The sequence below is a fragment of the Triticum urartu genome, chromosome 2A, assembly GCF_056163025.1.
Source record: "Triticum urartu cultivar PI428250 chromosome 2A, HENAU_Tu73, whole genome shotgun sequence".
Lineage (NCBI taxonomy): Eukaryota > Viridiplantae > Streptophyta > Magnoliopsida > Poales > Poaceae > Triticum > Triticum urartu.
In genome coordinates, this window is record NC_141874.1 from 136,688,574 (window position 1) to 136,710,209 (window position 21,636).

Here is a 21,636-nt window from a genome sequence, read left to right on the forward strand (position 1 = left end):
GTCGCTTGCGGCAGCTCCACCTATATTTACCTTGCCTTACCTATAAGCTTCAATAGTCTTGATCGCGAGGGTGCGAGATTGCTGAGTCCCTGTGGCTCACAGATTACTATTACACCAGATGCAGGGCCTGATGATTCTGCTCCAGGAGACGCGCTTGAGCTCAAGTGGGAGTTCGACGAGGACTATCAATGTTACTACGTTTCCTTTCCTGATGATCAGTAGTGGTGCCCAGTTGGGGTGATCGGGACCGTGTCGCTTGTTGGGTTATCTTTTATTTTGGCACCGTAGTCAGGCCATGAGTGTTTGGTTGATGTAATGTTATTTATGTACTTGATTGACGTGGCGAGTGTAAGCCAACTATGTTATCTCCCCTTTTATTATCATATTACATGGGATGTTGTGAAGATTGCCTAACTTGCGACATATGCCTTCAATGCGATTATGCCTCTAAGTCGTGCCTCGACACGTGGGAGATATAGTCGCATCGAGGGTGTTATAGGAGGGCACAATATGGGCATTCCGCCTCACCTTCTCCAGCAACCAGAATGTCTTTCGCCTCTCTCTTTACAGCCTTTATTACAACTGTGGTTCATCATTCTTTATATGGTGCTTCTGTAGTCTTCAGTATATGTACCTATGCATTGAATTATGGGTTCGTGGTTGAACCTTTATTTGTAATAAACATGGTCGGATATGAAATAAGTGATTTCCTACTTTCAAATACATAACATGTGATTTTTGAATTAGGGATTAATTGGTTTAATTATGGATTAAACAGGGATTACACTGCACATAGTTGCGAAAGTGAAACATTTGCGATATACGTGGAGATCAAAAACGTTTCTAGGATCCACTACGTGTGCGATCAATCTCCACTGCACACATGACTTTCTCTTGAAAACTGTTTGCGTTAGGCCACCTTGCGCAAACGTTTATCACATAAAAAGTGTGTGTGACGGACAGCCTTTGCCACACAGTTTCTTTCTATGCACCGTGTATGATGCATTCAATAACATAAACAATAAAATTATTAATATCGTGTGCAATGGCAACGCTATCACAAACGATTTAATGGGAAAAATTGTGTGTGATGTACCTGTTAATGGAAACATTTTCCTTGGAGCGACTGTGTGGGATGTACATACGAACGGAAACGTTTAGTGGGGACTGACTGTGTGGGATGTACATACGAACGGAAACGTTTAGCGAGGACTGACTGTGTGGGATGTACTTGCGACTGGAAACAATTTCGATGTATAATTGTATTTTTTTTAGCTCTACTGTATGTATTTCCATATTTGAGCGCTCGCTGGTTGCACACGACCTCATTTTGCCGAACGTGTGTGCCACGAGGGCATATCCCCGACTATTTCTAGGTTGTGTGGGAAGGACCCCCCGATCGCCCAGACTCACTTGGCGACGGTTCTAGATGTCGTCGTGGAAAGGGGTTAAAAACTGTTTGTTTAGGACCGCCGCGCACCAGTGAGGTGACATTGCGGTTATAGTTGTCTCGTCACCTTCAGAAGGTGGCGGTTCCACGATTTTTTCCGTAGCTCGCTGAAAAGTTGAGCTTTTACATTAGTAGTACCAGAACAGAAATATTAAGGAGGTAGCAAAAACAAACAAAATAGATTTGGTCTGTATACATAACTTATTCTGGTGAACCCATGTAAAATATTAGTTGTATTTTACTGCAAAGTACATAATAAAACCAGGTTCCAAACATATGACCATGTACCATGGCTAATGTATTGTTTATTTCTTCACATTGTATTGACAACTAAGGATAAAGAGACAAAGTTTATAATACGGTAAGCATAGTATGCCATCATTCATATCACAAAACAACTGAGAATAGACAAACATGCAATTGTAACATTGTGTCGGCAAGTCCAGCATGGAACTAGATTACAGATCAAGATCAAAGGAACATCATTCCCAAACTGAATGGTAAAGTTTATACTCCCCCTCCACCAACAAGCATCAATCCATGGCTTGCTCGAAACAATGAGTGCCTCCAACTAACAAGAGTCCGTGGGGGAGTTTTGTTTGCAATTATTTTGATTTAGTTTGCATAAAGCATGGGACTGGGCATCCCGGTGACCAGCCATTTCCTTGTGAGTGAGGAGCGGAGTCCACTCCTCTTGAGAATAACCCGCCTATCGGTGTCAAAACCGGCGGATCTCGGGTTGGGGGTCCCGAACTGTGCGTCTAAGGTGGATGGTAACAGGAGGCAGGGGACAAGATGTTTACCCACGTTTGGGCCCTCTTGATGGAGGTAATACCCTACGTCCGGCTTGATTGTTCTTGATGATATGAGTATTACAAGAGTTGATCTACCATGAGATCGTAGAGGCTAAACCCTAGAAGCTAGCCTATGGTATGATTTTATGTTGTCCTATGGACTAAACCCTCCAGTTTATATAGACACCGGAGGGGGCTAGGGTTACACAGAGTCAGTTACAAGGGAGGAGATCTACATATCTGTATTGCCTAGCTTGCCTTCCACGCCAAGGAGAGTCCCATCCAGACACGGGACGAAGACTTCAATATTGTATCTTCATGGTCCAACAGTCCGGCCAAAGGATATAGTCCGGCTGTCCGGAGACCCCCTAATCCAGGACTCCCTCAGTAGCCCCTGAACCAGGCTTCAATGACGTTGAGTCCGGCGCGTAGTATTGTCTTCGGCATTGCAAGGCGGGTTCCTCCTCTGAATACTCCATGGAAGATTCTAAACACAAGGATAGTGTCCAGCTCTGCAAAACAAGTTCCACATACCACCGTAGAGAGAATAATATTTCCACAAATCTAATCTGCTGACACGTTTTTACAGCACGACATCACGCCATGGCCCGGTCATTATTCGTACCGTTTTTCTCAACCAGCACCGCACATAATGCGAGGCGGTTTTCTCGACATCCTTGTCAAAGCAGAGATCATGCCCCCCTTATTACGGGATTCTCATCAATATGGACGTGGGTAACCCAATCGCGCCATCAATTACGACGCTTGGGGAATAAGCGGTTTTACCAGGCAAGTGGGGAGGCGCATCGCCTCTTCTGCCCTTATAAAGGCATCAGGATTCACTCTTTTCACCCACGCCTTCTTCCTCCTTGCTTACCCACTCTCGCACACTCAAGCCCCAGCGCCCAAGTTCTCTCTTTCTTCTCAAACCACTCCAAGCATGTCCGTAGCGGGAGGCAAGTGGATGGTCTCCTCCGTCACGGAGGAGAACATCACAAAGTTACGGGAAGCCAGATATCTGGCCACGGATATCGCGCACCGGCTGCTAGATGCAGGGCAGATCATCCCTACGCCCGAACCCCATGAGAGGGTAGTTTTTCTTACCCACTTCGTCCGCGGACTGGGATTTCCCCTCCACCCGTTTGTCCGCGGGCTCATGTTCTACTACGGGCTGGATTTTCATGATCAGGCCCTCAATTTCATCCTCAACATCTGGGCATTTATCGTCGTGCGCGAGGCCTTCCTCCGCATCAAGCCCCATTTCGGCCTGTGGCTAATGACCTTCAGTGTCGAACCGAAGGTGGTGGTTGGCCAACAAGTAGAGTGCGAAGGCGCCATGGTGGGAAAGATGCCTAATGTCACCTGGCTCAAAGGCTCCTATGTGGAGACCATAAAGGGGTGGCAATCGGGGTGGTTCTACATCATCGAGCCACGCGACACCAACTGGGCGGCGGCCCCCAAATTTCGATCCGTAATCCCCACGCGGCTCACTTACTGGAAAGAGAAGGGCCTGTCCAGGGGTTCTTCGGTAGAGCTGACCGGACTCCAAACCTGCATCAGGAACATGATGAGCAAGAAAATCAAGCTCGTCAATGTGGTCCAGGTCATGCTCTTCTGCCGAATTCTCCCATGTCAACGACGGGCATTCAATTTGTGGGAGTTTGACCCAACCATGCACCAGACGCTGCAAGAGCTCTATGACACGACGCACAAGGACGTCTGGAGGGTGTTGTTCAAGGGCGCCGAGGTACCTCCTTCCCTCACCGAGGCCGCAGACTCAGCGCAAAGCGCCATGCCAATCCGGTAAGTTTCGATATCTCAAAGGGTATTTATTTGCCCCAGTTGAATCATGTGCAGGATCTAAGCTTCCATGTCATTAATAGGACTGGATAAAGACAGCGGAGGAGCTCGATTGCCCAGCCCCCCTACCTGAAGATCCTACAGATGCTCTCCTAATGGAGATGCTGGCTCTAGCACCTTACGAGGTGCCGACAAAGAAGGCCAAGAAGAAGGTCACGGGGACTCGAAAGGGTCTCTGGCGCAAGGTTGTACTGGACTCATCGTTCGATGACTTCGACGCGCACTCCTCCCATGAAAACGAGGAGGAGAAGGAGGAAAGTTCTCCCCCCCCAGCCAGGGGAGACAAGAAAAGGAAGGCCGACCCAACTGGGGAGGCCGAAGGATCCAAGAAGGGAAGGACCATCCCTTCGGACTGCTCCACGACGGCCGCCTACAATGGCGACGAGTGGCTACCCAGGGTCAAGCCCCTGGTGAAGTCGTAAATATCCGGACACCATAGTAATTCATGGTATGTTTTATTGCACTGCTTTTCCTCATGCCGAACACGATTATGTAGTCCGTCCCGAGCTCATCTCGACGTATCTTCGTCGAGGGGTTCATTGGACTCGTCGAATATGAACAACGGTTCTCTTCCGACCGCCTCCACTCCTCGCCCTATGGACAACACCGAGGTGTTTTCTCAAAAGGCACCGAGCCAAGGGGAGGTAGTACTGGGGGCGCCTCGAGGCGACCTTCTGGACCCTGAGCGTAAATGGATCAGGACTCCCATGGGCTCCAGGTTTGACCCCCAGCCGAACACTGCACCAGAATCTTCGGTGGTTCCGGACTCCGGCGGGCGACCACCCCTTAAGGGGGGCAAGCCGCCCGTGCCGGTGTCCTCTGTCCATCCAGAGGCACCAGACAACTTGCTGGAAGCGCTTCGCGGCGCTTTCATCGACGAAGAGCACCGCACTATCATGAGTGCGATGATCGAGAAAGTTCAGTCTGCCAAAAATAGACTGACCGAAGCTTGCGCCAGCCTCCTAATAGGCTTTGAGGTAAACAATCAAAATATAAGAAAATATTACCGCATAGATAGTAGCCCCTGATGCTCTGTTCGGCGTTCGAGTAGAAAGGCTGAATAGAGGATCAAATGATGACTCAGGAGTTTAATCAGAATATATCTATGTGTATGTGCAGGCTTCACTGCTGGCCGCTGTCGCACGTCCTGTGGAGGTCTCTGCACTGAAGTAGGACCTGGAGCGGTTCGAGAACGAGCTCGGCCTTACCAAGAGGCAGCTCGTGGAGAGCAAAGTTAAGCAATACCTTGTCTATATATAAAAAAGAAGTTCAGGTGTAAAGTAATAGGATCATCATGAATTTGCCAGGGGCCACGACCGAAGTGGCGACCCTGAAAAAGGCGTTGTCCGAGGCCGAAGACAAAGCGGCCAAGGAGCGCATTGAGCGGGAGAAGCAAGAATCCCGAGTGGGCGAGGTGCAGCAAGAGCTCGAGGCTCTCGCCAAAAAACACGAGTCCTTGGAGCTTGACTCTAAGACGCAAGAGTCCGAGCTTGTGCAGGCGCTTGAAAGCGCCCGGAAGCGCCAAGGCTGAAGCCCATGAGGCCCTCCAGGAGATTGATGCGGTGAAGAAGATAGAAGCGGGTAAGGCATTCATTACGCAAAGCAAGCATGTGGAGGAAACTTTCCTTTTACTTACCCGAGTTTGGAGCTCTGCAGGAGCGTTCGCAGATCTTCCCCGCAGTGTGCTGGATGCCTCGGAGTTTTACTGAGCTCAGGTGGGGAGCTCGACGGAAAAGTTGTTCTAGTCTTGGTATACTGGGACCGAACACCCAAAGCCCTTGAGCGACCAGCTGAAGTAATTGGTCGAGCTTCACAAGGCGGCCGAACAGGCCATGAGGGGCCTTATAGTCCGGATGTGGCTTGGCGAGCCCTTGTCTGGCAGCTACTTCGGTCTGGTGAGGTGGCTTGTGGAGGCCTGCCCACGGCTTGAAGTCATAAAGCGGCCTGTCTGCATCGAGGGTGCACGCAGGGCTTTTGCCCGGGCAAAGGTGCACTGAGCGAAGCTGGGCGCCATGAAGCTGGTGAAGGAGGGGCCGCCAGAGGGCAAGGAGCATTGCTGCCCCGAGATGTATTACGAGAGTGTCCTCAAGGGTTCCCGCCTTGTGCCGGATGAATGCGCCAGGGATGTAATTTTTGAATGAACATGCTCATGTGACCCTGTAATATGAAACGAGTTCATCTGCGCTATGCAACGCTTTTTTAATTTAAAATATTACCTTATGTGCGGCCGTTATAAATTCTGAGAGTTGGCCAGTCGTCGGCTTCTGCCCCCATGTAACTAGTACTGGGGTGTTCGGGATAAACCTAGGCACTCTTTACCCCAATTTTGGGTCCTTTGAGGGAGGTGTTCAGCGCAACGAACCAGGCAATCGGACTATAAGGCTTTATCACTCTCACTTAGCCATAGAAGTCTACAATTTGAAATTTTGGCGAAGACCCTAGTATTCGGAAGGCCAAATTTGGGGCGCTATACACGCCTAAGTTGGGCAAGGCCGACTCCTCGCCCAAAGCGGAAAAAGTCTTTAAGGACTTGAGACCTCTCGAACAGCGTCCAGTCTCTCGCCTTATCATGACAGTCAGTTTTCGGCTTTCTCTACTGAGGTGCTCGTCCGGAAGAACCGGGACACAATCACAGTAGTTCTCCCACCGCTACCTTAGCCGATATAGCGGAACGTAAGGTACCAAAGCATGGGAGCCGGGCAAACCCAACTATTGACCCAAGACATGATACGGAGCTGATGCATATAATGCTATATGTTCGGGGTGCCGCACTGTCGAAAGTGTTCAGACTTCTTGCGTCGTATTATGGGGTAAGCGAAAGCCCATGGCGTATTGACCGTACCCGAATGTACGGGTGCAGATTGTCGTAAATGGACATATAAGAAAAAAGAAAGAATAAATAATGCAATAATAGACTAGTGCTATGCATTGTTATTTAGATAATACTGTGACACCCAAAATTTTGGCCTTGTTTTATTAAATTAAAATTTTTGCCAGGAATTAAAACTTTGATTTTTTGGACTCCCTTTTGAATTTTTTTTGAAACATTTCCTTTCTTATTATCATTGAGTTGTTCCCTAAAGGGAAAACCTTTCAAATATGTTATTTGACTTGTTTAACCTCTCAAGAAAAACTTTTCTTTTATCAGTATAACTAATTACCTAATTAATTTGCTTGATCTTTATTTTCTTGAAAAATGGTTTTCCAAGGTTATATGGCCAAAATTGAACTACAACCATTTGATAAATTCACCTAAAATTCTAACCAAAATTTGGAGATGTCATGTGATGTTTTTAAATCACTTTTATACAAAAATATCTTTTATTCATGTAATATGTTGAGCTCTGCATCAATTTTTCTTCTCTGGCCCAGAGTGCAATTTTGCACTACAACCCATTTAAATATTTCTTTCTGGCCTCCACCAAAATTACGGGATGTTGGTAGTAGCATATGATTCAACATTATGCAAAAACCTAGTGCTGTTCTTTGAAAATTTTGAGTGAATCAACCTCTTTTCCATTCTGGTCCAGCCTTGTGATTTCTACCGCAACCCTATTTATTTTTGCTCCAGTAACCTTGTGCCTTCTCCTACTTGTAGACAGCCCTACCAAACCCCTAAGTCCAGGAGCATGCACCCATTGGCATATTTTTGGTTCATGAAATAATGCCATTTATCTCCTGTCCAGAATTAAAGTTTTGTAAAACTTGCACTAGAAAGTTTCTCCTTTTGTCCAAATGACCTGACCACTCTCTCTTGCATCTAAGGAGACCCTAATCTGGAGAATTTGGCCACTCCAAGAAATGCCTAAGTGCCCTTGGCATTTTGTCAAACACCTTACGGGCATGATCTGTTTTGACATGAATTTTGACATTGCACTGTGAGCTTGCACCTTTGATCAAACCAACTTGTCCACTAGGCTCCCAGTTACTCCTAACCTGGGTCTGTTAAGTGCCAGCCTCACCCAAGCCCTGTAGCAGGCCCTGGCATTACGACGAGCACGTCCCGTGCACGCCCAGAGTGCAAGCAGAGCGTGCATTTGGCACACACGTGCGCCGAGCCGACACGCTGCCCTCCTGGTTTTGGCCCGCTCTGCAGCACCACGCCACGCACTCCCCTTCTCACCGCAACGCGCCAAGAGCCCCTCGCCACGGCTCCGGCAAGCCAAGAGGTAGCCGCCACAGCCGCCCGACAGCCCCTGCTCATGTCGGCGCCGCCCGAGCCTCTCCCGCTCGCCAGCTCGCCCCTGGAACAGTGCCCGCTCGTCCGCTAGCTCCTGCCGCCATCCCCAGCCCCGCCACGTTGCCCTGCAAGCTACAGAACGTCGGTCGCCGGCAGCCTTATCCACCGCCGTGGAACCGACCTCGTCGCGCTATAAAAGGAGGCCCTCGAGCTCGTCCGAGCACTCAGGCGACCTCAGGCCACCCCAATGGCGCTCCCCTAGCTCGCAATCGACCCGGGGAGGTCTCCTTCCCCATCTCCGGCAACCGCAGCCGCCGTGACTGCCCCGGCCATTCCGGCACCACCAGGGCCTCCCCCTCTCCGTTCTCTTCACCAGGAACCTTCTCATCCTCCCGTGAACTCGTTCCCCTGCTCGATTTTGATCGGGAACCACCGCAGCCCCAAACTCACTTCGCCCCCGAAGCCATCTCCACCGCGAAGCTCGTCGCCGGCAACTCCGTCCACGTCGGCGACCATGGCGGGTACCCCCGAGTTCGTCTCAACCTCCTGAGCACGCCCATGCGCTGAGATCACCGAGGGCGCCGCCATTCGCCGGCGAGCCTCGCCGGAGCTCCGCCTCTGTTCGGTCAGGGGGAGACGACGCGCGCGTGGACCAGTCAAACCTGACCAGTGGGCCAGGCGGGCCCACTGTCGGTGACCCACGCGCAGTCCATGCTGGATAAGTGGAGGCGTATTTCCAGAGTACGCCTTCGACGTGTACGTGTATTCGAAACGTTTTTCTTTTTCTGTTTTAATTTTAAATAACAGATTTGACCAGAACTTTGACTATCTATAATTCTTTGAATATAACTCCAAATGAATTGATTCTTTTTCCTACATCTCTCAAATTCTGTCTAGTTTATTTTAAGATTTATTTGAAAATTTTCCAAACAACTTTTTGTACTGTTTTTGAAATATGTGTTATTTGCATATTTTTGAAAATAGGATTTTTGGAGAAAGGAAGAAAACTTTCAAAAGTTTTGGAGAACACCCCACCTCTCCACACCTTTAAGGCAAGCATTCTGAACCCCGGCATAATATTTTTGGTGTGTTAGTTGACTCGTTTATAACACCATCTCATTTCGGAGAACTCGTTATTTTATGTGGCGATGTGATCATTTGCATGAAGGCATATTAGTGATTTCCTTGGTGTTGGAAATGAATATACTTGTGATGGTAATCATCCTCATGTGCCTTGCATGCATGCCGGAAAGGAATCTGGGAAAGCCTCTGCCTTGGGTAGGAGTGAGCTTGTCGCCGGTCCCCGTCGGGACGGTTATGTCCGGTATGGCATAGTAAGGTATAATGGGTGGTGATTTCGTCGGTTGAAATATATTTGATATACATGTCATGCAGGGAATTTATAAACCTCCTGAGTCAACTGTAGACCGAGTCTTGTTCCAGTAACCCCCCATACTTGCCTCGTACTACCACTCGTCCCTGCCGCAGGGAGGGTACGGTTCAGTAAGTCGTCAACCCCTTTCAAGCACACACCGTACAGAGAGGCCATGGTGGAAGATACCGGTTGTAGCCGGTAGGCAGGCCACCTGGTCCGGGGGCATGGGTGTTTCCGGTTGGGACTGAGAGGCGAGGCCACCCCTTAGAGCGCGCGATATAAATTTGATCCCATGCTACGCGAGGTTGTAGCCTCCCCACTTAGAGTTTTGCTTAACAAGTGTCGTGGGTGATTCCAGACACCGATGAGTTAAGCTGGTGTGTGCAAGTTAGGCGTGTTTTCTACTAAAAGGCCGTAGACGGAATTAGTCCCGATGGACTAAAGGAATCCGTTACTCGTGGGTAAAGAGTACACCCTCTGTAGAGATTAAAACCTATTCGAATAGCCGTGTCCATGGTTAAGGATTACAGTCTGGGATGGGTCAAGTGTTGGTCTTAGTGTCGGTCTTCGGAGGAGATATTGTTAAACCAAACTTGGATACCGACTAGTTACTTGTGAGGACCATGATTATTATTTTGTGATGGACTAACCCGTTGCATTATCTGTATTATCGAGTATCCCTGGGACGGTTCTACCTCCTGGATATTCATTGTGATTATTTATTTTATAAGCCCTTTATGTGGTGTCGCTGAGACGCCCGACTGTGGCATTTCTCTTACAAGCCCTTTATGTGGTGTCGCCCAGACGCCCGACTGTGGCATTTCTTTTAAAGCCCTTTATGTGGTGTCGCTCAGACGCCCGACTGTGGCATTTCTTTTAAAGCCCTTTATGTGGTGTCGCTCAGACGCCCGACTGTGGCATTTCTTTTAAAGCCCTTTATGTGGTGTCGCTCAGACGCATTCCCACTCTATTACTGCTTATTCATGTTGCATGGAAATAACCTGCTTGCATGCATAAAATATGTTTTATTTATGACTGACGATGTGATCATGGAATTTTTCAGTGCATGATTATCAATTATATTATACCTGTGTTCTTAATGTTTGCGAGTATATTCAAAGTACTCACTGGCTTGTCCCTGGCTATTGTCTTGGCCAGATTGCTTGCTTGGAGAGGAGCGTGGCGATGACAGCCCCGGAAACTAAGCAACGGTGATAGCAGCCTCGCGAAGATAGGAGTTGACCTGGTCAGCTGTTCCTGTGGGAAATGGAGTTCCATAGACACTGATGACTCACAAACCGCTTCCGCCATCGACCACTAGAAACCCAATTGTTGTACTCACAGGCCAGAATGGTCTTGTACTACATATTTTGTATTTTTGCTTGGAATTTCTGTATCAAGTTGGAGCCTCATCAGCTAACAGTAATCCTGGGGCTGATGAGCACGACGACCTTTTTCTGGAAATTTATACCCAGAAAAAAACCGGTCGTGACAAATACGTCGAAGCGTACTGGTACAAGTAGTGCAATAAGCAGAAAATAGGACTATTCGAGATGTCCTATCCAAGGGCAAGCTGCGTATGGATAGTAGAAAGCGGGTATATCAATTATTATTAGAGACCACCTGGGGGTTCCCGTGTACATCTTAGCTTCTTGCCGCCTTGGTTGTTCCTCCCCGTAATGTGTCCGGCAATCGTACTGCCAGAAGGGCTTCCAGAGAGTTAGGCCCTGAAAGAGAAAAGAAATGATAAAGGTATACAGCCCCTAGGGCGGTTAAGCCGCATTGCGGGACGTGCCTTGATCATGCCCCCGCCTATGTCCATGGTATTTTCAGTGCGTTATTATGTACGCGCGGCACGGATTTCGTCACTTGACTGGGACTGGGACGGGGGCCGGATTGCTAGGCGAGCTCTGAACGTGCCAGGCAATCTTGTTGCAGTTTACTCCGGACTCGCTTGAAGGTGTCCGAGGGCTGTATCGCCGAATTACTGGTTTGCCTTACAAGGCTGCTTTGTGCTTCTGCTGCGAGGGCCGTAGTGTGCTCTTCCGTGCGGAGCGAGCGTTCTGTGTTTCCATTTACTATTATAACCCAACCTAGGTCCTGGCATCTTGAGCTTGAGGTATGCGTAATGCGGTACTGCATTGAATTTTGCAAATGCTGTTCGTGCGGGTTGTGTGTGATAGCCACTGCGAAACGGGACGATATCGAAGATTAACTCCTCGCTTCGGAAGTTGTCCGGTGATCCGAAGACGACTTCCAATGTGATTGAGCCCGTGCAATGTGCCTCTACACCTGGGATGACGCCCTTAAAGGTGGTTTTGGTGGGTTTGATACTCGAGGGATCGATACCCATTTTTCGCACTGTATCCTGATAGAGCAGGTTCAGGCTACTGCCGCCGTCCATAAGGACTCGAGTGAGGTGAAATCCGTCTATGATGGGGTCTAAGACCAGTGCGACGGATCCGCCATGAAGGATACTAGTGGGGTGGTCCCTGCGATCAAAGGTGATCGGACAAGCGGACCATGGGTTGAACTTTGGGGCGACGGGCTCCATCGCATAGACGTCCCTGCTACGTCTTGAGCTTGCGTTGGTTTTCCCCGAAGAGGAAGGGATGATGCAGCAGAGTAGCGTAAGTATTTCCCTCAGTTTTTGAGAACCAAGGTATCAATCCAGTAGGAGCCCACGCTCAAGTCCCTCGTACCTGCACAAAGCGATAGCTACTCGCAACCAATGCGATTAGGGGTTGTCAGGCCCTTCACAGTCACTTACGAGAGTGAGATCTGATAGATAGAATATTTTTGATATAAAGATGCAAAGTAAAAAGTAAAAGCAAAGTAAATAGCAAAACAATATAAAAGTGATGGAGATTGATATGATGAGAATAGACCCGGGGGCCATAGGTTTCACTAGTGGCTTCTCTCAAGAGCATAAGTATTCTACGGTGGGTGAACAAATTACTGTTGAGCAATTGATAGAATTGAGCATAATTATGAGAATATCTAGGCATGATCATGTATATAGGCATCACGTCCGTGACAACTAGATCGAAACGATTCTGCATCTACTACTATTACTCCACTCATCGACCGCTATCCAGCATGCATCTAGAGTAGTAAGTTAAAAACCAGAGTAACGCCTTCAGCAAGATGACATGATGTAGAGAGATAAATTCATGCAATAGGAAATAAACCCCATCTTGTTGCCTTGCTGCCCCTTCTATCACTGGGTAAGGACACCGCAAGATCGAACCCAAAGCTAAGCACTTCTCCCATGGCAAGAACTACCAATCTAGTTGGCGACACCAAATGGATAATTCGAAGAGACTTGCAAAGATAACCAATCATACATACAAGAATTCGGAGAAGATTCAAATATTATTCATAGGTAGACTTGATCATAAACCCACAATTCATCAGCCTCAACAAACACACTGCAAAAAGATGATTACATCGAATAGATCTCCATGAGATAGGGGGAGAACTTTGTATTGAGATTATAAGAGAGACAAGAAGCCATCTAGCTACTAACTATGGACCCGAAGGTCTGAGGTAAACTACTCACACTTCATCAGAGAGGCTAGGATGATGTAGTAGCCCTCCGTGATGATGGCCCTCTTCCGGCGGAGCTCCGGAACAAGCCCCAAGATGGGATCTCGTGGATACAGAAAGTTGTGGCGGTGGAATTAGGTTTTTGGCTCCTGTTCTGATCATTTGGGGGTACATGTGTATATATAGGAGGAAGGAGTACGTCGATGGAGCACCGAGGGGCCCACAAGGCAGGGGGCGCGCCCTAGGGGGGGGCACCCCCCACCCTCGTGACCACCTCTTTGATCCCTTGCAGTAGGGTCCAAGTCTCCTAGATCACGTTCGGTGAGAATATCACGTTTCCGAAGATTTTATTTCGTTTGGACTCCATTTGATATTCCGTTTATCCGAAACACTGAAATAGGCAAAAAAAACAACAATTCTGGGCTGGGCCTCCGGTTAATAGGTTAGTCCCAAAAATAGTATAAAAGTGGAAAATAAAGCCCAATATAGTCCAAAACAGTAGATAATATAGCATGGAGCAATCAAAAATTATAGATACGTTGGAGACGTATCAGGCATCCCCAAGCTTAATTCCTACTCGTCCTCGAGTAGGTAAATGATAAAAAGAGAATTTTTGCGGAGTGCTACTTGGCATAATTTCAATGCAAATCTTCTTAATTGTGGTATGAATATTCAAATTAGAAAGATTCAAGATAAAAGTTTATATTGACATAGAAAATAATAATACTTCAAGCATACTAACAAAGCAATTATGTCTTCTCAAAATAACATGGCCAAAGAAAGTTATCCCTACAAAATCATATAGTCTGGCTATGCTCCATCTTCCCCACACAAAGTATTTAAATCATGCACAACCCCGATGACAAGCCAAGCAATTGTTTCATACTCTAACTTTTTCAAAACTTTTTCAATCTTCACGCAATACATGAGCATGAGCCATGGATATAGCACTATAGGTGGAATAGAATGGTGGTTGTGGAGAAGACAAAAAGGAGAAGATAGTCTCACATCAACTAGGCATATCAACGGGCTGTGGAGATGCCCATCAATAGATATCAATGTGAGTGAGTAGGGATTGCCATGCAACGGATGCACTAGAGCTATAAGTATATGAAAGCTCAAAAAGAAACTAAGTGGGTGTGCATCCAACTTGATTGCTCATGAAGACCTATCACAATTTGAGGAAGCCCATCATTGGAATATTCAAGACAAGTTCTATAATGAAAAATTCCCACTAGTATATGAAAGTGATAACATGAGAGACTCTCTACTATGAAGATCATGGTGCTACTTTGAAGCACAAGTGTGGTAATAGGATAGTAACATTGTCCCTTCTCTCTTTTTCTCTCATCATTTTATTTGTTTGGGCCTTTTATTTTTTTTATGGCCTCTTTTTTTCGTCCGGAGTCTCATCCCGACTTATGGGGGAATCATAGTCTCCATCATTCTTTCCTCACTGGGACAATGCTCTAATAATGATGATCATCACGCTTTTATTTTTCTTATAACTCAACAATATCAACTCGATACATAGAACAAAATATGACTCTATGTGAATGCATCCGCGGTGTGCCGGGATATGCAATATGACAATGATGAAGTGTGTCATGATGAAGTAGATGGTGGAAAGTTGCATGGCAATATATCTCGGAATGGCTATGGAAATGCTATAATAGATAGGTATGGTGGCTGTTTTGAGGAAGGTATATGGTAGGTGTATGATACCGGCGAAAGTTGCGCGGTATTAGAGAGGCTAGCAAAGGTGGAAGGGTGAGAGTGTGTATAATCCATGGACTCAACATTAGTCATAAAGAACTCATATACTTATTGCAAAAATCTAGAAGTTATCAAAGCAAAGTATTACGTGCATTCTCCTAGGGGGATAGATTGGTAGGAAAAGACCATCGCTCGTCCCCGACCGCCACTCATAAGGAAGACAATCAATAAATAAATCATGCTCCGACTTCATCACATAACGGTTCACCATACACGCATGCTACGGGAATCACAAACTTCAACACAAGTATTCTTTAAATTCACAACTACTCAACTAGCATGACCTTAATATTATCACCTCCATGACTCAAAACAATTATCATGCTTCAATCTTTTCTTAGTATTGAACACATTCAAAAGAGAGTTTCACAAATCTTGAATACCAAGCATATTATTATTAGGAAAATTACCATGCTATTAAGAGACTCCCAAATTAATTTAAGTGAAGCATGAGAGATCAATAGTTTCTTTAATACATATCCACCACCGTGCTCTAAAAGATCTAAGTGAAGCACATAGAGCAAAATTATAATGCTCAAAAGATATAAGTGAAGCACATAAAGTAAAATTATCTAGCTCAAAGGATATAAGTGAAGCACATAGAGCAAAACTACTTAGCTCAATAGATATAAGTGAAGCGGGAGCAACTAGAATAGAAAACAGCGTTGTGGTACAAAAATAGAAAAAGTCGACCTGGACCGTCGGATCCAACATGGATGGCCCATATTCTAGTGGGGGGTCTGTGCGCTCTTGTTTACAAAATAGCCCCTCATTTCTAGTTATTTTACTCCCGATCTCCGCATGTTTTTGACTGGTCGTGTCCTTCTTCTTCCAAATCAAGCCGCGGCGGGTGAGCTCTAGCAAATCCCTAACCCTAATGGCTTGCAAATGGCGACGGCGGTGTAGATCCTGTACCTAGCTGGGCTAGTTTGTCTGCTGGAGGAAGGTTTCCATCTCTGCCCCAAGCTGTACCTAGTTGTGCGACCTTGGCTACAGGAGGAATCCTGGTCGTCTCGCCACCGGCGGTCAGACTTCCCGGGCTGACCTCTCCTGTTCGGCGCCGCGACGTTGGCTGATCGAATCTCCAGGTACCATTCCCCAATGCCGATTTACCATTTGTCTTACCCCCAGTACAATCAACAAGATCTGGAGGTGATATATTCCACGGCTGATATTGCTCTAACGCTACAGATTTGCAGGCATTATTTCCATTGCAGCAAACTAAACTCCATGTGTGTTTTTTCCAATAGCTCAACTCCACAAGGCTCCCCCTCCCCCTGTGTGCCTAGCTTCGACATCTACTGACGGCAGAGAAGAAATCTTGAGTCTTCACAAAAGCAGGTTTGCCATGCTCTGAATTACTTCTGTCAACTTAGATGAAATTAGGAAAGTAGTGCATCGTTATGATTGATGCTTGATGATGCATCCATGTTCCTTTCTAGGAAATCATTTAGTCTTTGATGTAGTGTAAAATGTGTAGGAATTGCTTAAAAACGTGAGATGTACAACAAGCCAGGTAGCTGAAGATCATTGCTTAAAAACAAGAGCACCGCACCACTGCACCAGTAAACCAACAATGTGAACTCATGGCACTGATCTGCATTTTCTCAGTCAGACTATTTTTCACAGAATTCAAATCATACATCTGGACTTGCCCAACCCTACAAAAGTACTTTCAAAAGCTAGAGGAAAACTCTTTACGTACAATCAGCCAGATTACCATTTTTCTTGTTCCATCATATAAGATCTTCGAGCAATTTGGTATTGTGAAACCTTGTTAACTTGCTGGAACTGTACATGAGAACGAACTAGTCTCATCTACCTGTTAAAGTACTTGAAAGTGAAGTGCTTGTCAGCACAAGACTAAAATTCTGTACACACTTGCAATATGTACCATTCACTGGTTTTTGAGAGTTAACTATCTATTTGTCCAGTGATGGCAATGAAACCAAAAATCATGCTAGTTTTCTTGTTGTGAAACAATTGTGTTCGCTCATTGATCTTCCTCATTTAGTTGTAATAACACATTGATTGTAAAAGAAAGCTGCAACTTTTTTTACCTTCTTGCATGTAAAAATAAGTCTCCTTGTGTGAATCTCTTTAATGTGCAACCTTAACTTTGCAATCTTGCAATTGGGATGATTTCTCATTTTGTTGTATTCAAGGTGACTGAACAATCAGCTATTTGGATTTTGGCGTAGAACACATTTTCTGGTTTGGTATGATGGATAGAGGGAAGTAGTGCTCGTCGACTACTAAGCTGGCCCCTAGTGTTCTTTCAGTGCCTCTCGACCTGAAATGGAGGGAAGTAGTGCGACGTCACCTTTAGAAGAACCAACATTTCCAATAATTGCAAATTGTGTGCCAACTCTATCAGGTGAGAACACATGGTCCAAAAGGCAAATAATATGTTGACACTAACTAATATTCTGTTAATCCCTTCTTTGATGTTGTTTGCCGAAAAATTATTTGCAGCTGTGGAATCGGTCAACAGTGCCGAAAATCAAGTTTTCAGCGATGCTACCTCATTTGGGGAGATTAATTCTCCAATGCTTCTCATTGATGATTCCAGTACACCAAAGAAGAAACAATCCTTCTCTCAAGAGGTATCAACGTTTGTCACATCTTATAATACTTGTAAAATGGCCTTGAGTATGGCAAATAGTACTTTAAGTTTATCTATTTCAAAATGTATGACTTACTGCAATACAAAATTCGATTTCTTAAGTGAATATAGCATCTACTTTGTACAAGTCAATATGATATCACCGTGGTCAGTGGTAGTAAACATGCAATTTATGTTGTAGGGTTCTTTTTATAAACCCCAATGTCACGAGGAATTGAAGCCTAAAGTAGGGATGCTATTTGATGATATTGGCTCGGTCCTGGAGTTTTATAGGACATATGTACACAATGTTGGATTTGGTGTACGTCTTGGTCAGCAAAAGGTCACCAATAATGTGCTTCAATGGAAGCGCTTCTTGTGTGCAAAAGAAGGCTTTCAGCCTGAGAAAGGTATGGTTGTTGTTGACCCTTCAAAGAAAAGGAGAAAGGTGAAATTGACTAAATGTGGTTGTGAAGCTTTTATCTATGTCACCCGGGAAAGTGATGGCAAATATAAGGTAGCTTCACTCAATGAATATCATAATCACCCTTTTGCGCCACCTAGCCAGCAACACTTGATTAGATCTGATCGACAAGTTAGTGAGAGAGTGAAGTCAACACTCCATGATTGCCAGAAATCCAGTATCAGTACCGCCTTAGCATATAGGTTTCTGCATGTTGGTGCAGGCGGTTTTGACCATGTTGGCTGCACACAAAAGGACCTACAAATCACTATGGTGTATTGAAGAATAAAATAAAAAATTGTGATGCTCAAATGCTAGTGGACCAACTTGGTAGATTGAAGGCTCTCAATCCTGCTTTTTTCTTTGAGTATGAAGTTGACGAGGTTGGTACATTGCTCTGTTTGTTCTGGACAGATGCGACAAGTAGGAAAAATTATGGTCATTTCAATGATGTGCTCTCTTTTGATTCAACATACAACACTAACCAATATGAATACACCTTTGCACCCTTCACTGGAGTAAACCATCATATGCAAAGTGTCTTTTTTGGGGCGGGGTTTCTACTTCATGAGACAAAAGAATCTTATGTTTGGTTGTTCAAGGCATTTCTTAAAGCAATGGGTGGGATTGCTCCTACAGTGATCATAACTGATGAGTGTATTAGGATGAGGAACGCTATTGCAGAAATTCTACCGAACAGCAAACATCGATTGTGTATGTGGCACATTATGGAAAAGGTTCCTGGGAAGGTCCATCCTGAATTGAGGAATGACCTTGGTTTCTATGATAGGTTGAAACATTGTGTCTGGAATTCTGAAACACCTACTGAATTTGAGGATAGATGGAAGTCTTTTATTATAGAGTTTAAGTTGGAGGACCATGAGTGGTTCGCCAAAAGGTTTCAGCTTCGTGCGACATGGATACCAGCATATTTCATGGATATTCCGTTAGCTGGTCTTCTTAGGACAACTTCAATTTCAGAGAGTGCAAATTCGTTCTTTAAGCGTTTCATATGTCGGAAGCTCACTTTTGTTGAGTTTTGGCTAAGGTTTGACACTGCGTTGAAATGTCAGAGGCAGAATGAGTTGATTCCCGATAACACAAGCGAGTACACAACAAGTGAATTGTTGACATCATGGGAGATAGAGAAACAAGGCAGGGAGGTATTCACACATGAGATTTTTGAATTGTTTCAGGCTCAGGTGCTTGCTGCAAGGGATGATTGTGATGTTCAAAACACAACAAATGGTGAGGGTATTAAAGTAATGTCTGTTAGCGACCAATACAACAAGATTAGAGAAGTGTGTTATGATACAACAACCATGGTTGCTAAGTGTTCTTGCAAGCTTTTCGAGTCCAAAGGAATTGTGTGCCGCCACATTATCCGAGTACTGAGGGGTGCAAAAATAAATGAATTACCTAGCCTTTATGTTCTCAAGCGGTGGGAGAAAAATTGCAAAAGGTATATTTCTTGCAATTTAGATTTAGAAGAGTTAATGCTTATTTGCCTTGACATATGTCATGATGTGATTTTTTTCCTAGGGACATTATGTTTGATGTGGAAGGAAACGTACTTGAAGAGAATTTCATTGACCCAGTTGACATGGCTGTGAGAAGAAAGATATCTGCTGTCAGGAATAAGCTAGAAGATCTCATACGGACTACTAAGTGCTCCATGGAAGGAGTTGAATTTCTCCACACCAGCTTGTGCAAGGCTGAGTTGGGTTTGAGGCAGCTAGTACCGGTCGTACCATGCGATACGCAAGAAAATGAGGAGTCATTTATTGGTAGCATCATTCCAAAGGACGTCACCATCCTCACACCTACTGATATCAATGCAAGGGGCACATGCTCTAGAATAAAGGGGCACAGGGATGGTGTGAGGGGTGGATCTGGTGACAAGAAAAGAAGGCCGGGAATTCATCAAAAAGTCGCACGCAAATGCAGCATTTGTAAGAAAGTGGTATTCCATGATGCAAGGACATGCTCTATGAAAAATATTACACAAGAGTAGAGGTTTGTGATTCTTCTTTCTTCTAAGAGAACCACTTTTTTGTCTTACTATAATGTATGACATGAAATTATTTGTTAACACTATTAATCCACATCTAAAAAATAGTCATAGGACTCCATTTTAAAAATTCAAACCCATTTCTTTCTCCTTACTATTTATGCTTTGTTATGTAGATGTAGGAAACTATCATGTTGTTGTCTACATTGGAGTAAGAGTGAAATGGGACCTCATCAAACATAGCACTCTTCATCGAACATCTCTAGTTGTATATGGTTTCACTGCCATTTTGCTCTAGGCTCACATAATTTCCTGCAATATGAGATCCCCGCCCTAAATTCTATGAGCAGTCAACACAACCAGACCTTGAACAACCACAAAATTATTCTAAAATGAAATGTGGCTGCATGCTAGTTAACATGTAGTCATGGTTGGCAATGTCCAATTCAGGAAGCAGTTTATATGGTCTCTGTTTTATGAAGAAATATTATATGAAAATAGGGGTATTGTCCCCTTTTGACCCTTACAGAAATGAATCGCCCATAAATACATATAATGTTTGTTCTAGATTTTTTTTGAACAGGTTTGTTCTAGATAGTAACAATACCCAAATGATTTAGCTAGTTATATTGCATAACAATCATCTTTCCACTAACGTATTTGAGAAAACGCTGTAGGAGATTTCATCTCCCCTCTGGAAATAATACCTCATCAAATATTTTAAGTATGGATGTGTGAGAATGTCTTGTGGTCAAACTGATTCAGATTTTGTTTGGTGTAATCTTTCCAGCACATCAACCTCCATGAGCAAGAAGTACCAACTCCGAAGATGCTCATGTCCATGCTGCCAGATTACGATGAGAGAGCAAGTCTTGCTTGCTGCTAAACCCGCTATAACTGAGTGGTCTATCCACTATGCTTTGCACTGAGTTTGTATCAGACTTGTAGACCATGGACCAGTCCTCGCTGAGAATTGATGAGAATTATGTAATTCTGTATATGGTACTGTAGTTGTTAACCTGTTGTATGCATGTTCCTACTTATTAGTTCTGCCTGTTTCGCTTCCTGTGTTCGTGCATATAAGAGCTATTGTGTTTGGATGATAGATTTTTCTACTTGAGTCACTTCTGTTCATTTGATTACCGATTTATGTGTGGCATGGTCCAGCTTGACATATATTTGAATGAGATGACTTCAATTTTATTTGTATGCAAATATTGTGATATATATTGACAATTTTTTCAGGGGCCAACAAGTTCAATTTTAATGGGTAATCAGTGAGACGGAGCCTCAACGTTGAGAGGATTTGAAAATTAGTCTTATCTACTGAGGACAAAACGATTGAATATGAGAAAGTTGGGGTCATAGTGTAAAAGTCATGTTTTATATGCATACATTATCAGGGGGTTTTCCATAAAATGTCCATTAAGTGTCTGGGATGTCTCCACTAGAATATGGGCCATCCATGTTGGATCCGACGGTCCAGATCAGATTTTTCTATTTTTTGTACCACAAGGCTGTTTTCTATTGTAGTTGCTCCCAACTGAAGCACATAGAGCAAAACTACATAGCT

At 45.0% G+C, this 21,636-nt stretch overlaps 1 protein-coding gene across 3 annotated transcripts; it reads left to right on the forward strand.

The window, feature by feature from the left end:
- Positions 1-15,787: 15,787 nt before the first annotated feature.
- LOC125536360 (protein FAR-RED IMPAIRED RESPONSE 1) lies at positions 15,788-21,205 on the forward strand. 3 transcript variants are annotated; one of them, XM_087543456.1, is made up of 7 exons: positions 15,788-16,072; positions 16,176-16,325; positions 17,166-17,361; positions 17,460-17,590; positions 17,792-19,514; positions 19,595-20,068; positions 20,854-21,205. In XM_087543456.1, the coding sequence occupies exons 5-6, from the start codon at positions 18,364-18,366 to the stop codon at positions 20,064-20,066; spliced, it is 1,623 nt and encodes a 540-aa protein (XP_087399582.1). In that variant the 5' UTR covers positions 15,788-16,072; positions 16,176-16,325; positions 17,166-17,361; positions 17,460-17,590; positions 17,792-18,363; the 3' UTR covers positions 20,067-20,068; positions 20,854-21,205. The 3 variants fall into 3 exon arrangements, with proteins under 3 accessions (XP_087399582.1, XP_048555514.2, XP_048555515.2); XM_048699557.2 differs by having other exon boundaries at positions 16,235-16,325; XM_048699558.2 differs by having other exon boundaries at positions 16,235-16,325; positions 17,186-17,361.
- Positions 21,206-21,636: the final 431 nt, after the last annotated feature.

Coding starts and splice junctions, on each gene's coding strand:
- LOC125536360 (XM_087543456.1), top strand. CDS start 18,364: ATGCTAGTGGACCAACTTGGTAGATTGAAGGCTCTCAATCCTGCTTTT. Junction 19,515..19,594: donor TGGGAGAAAAATTGCAAAAG/GTATATTTCTTG, acceptor TTTTTTTCCTAG/GGACATTATGTTTGATGTGG.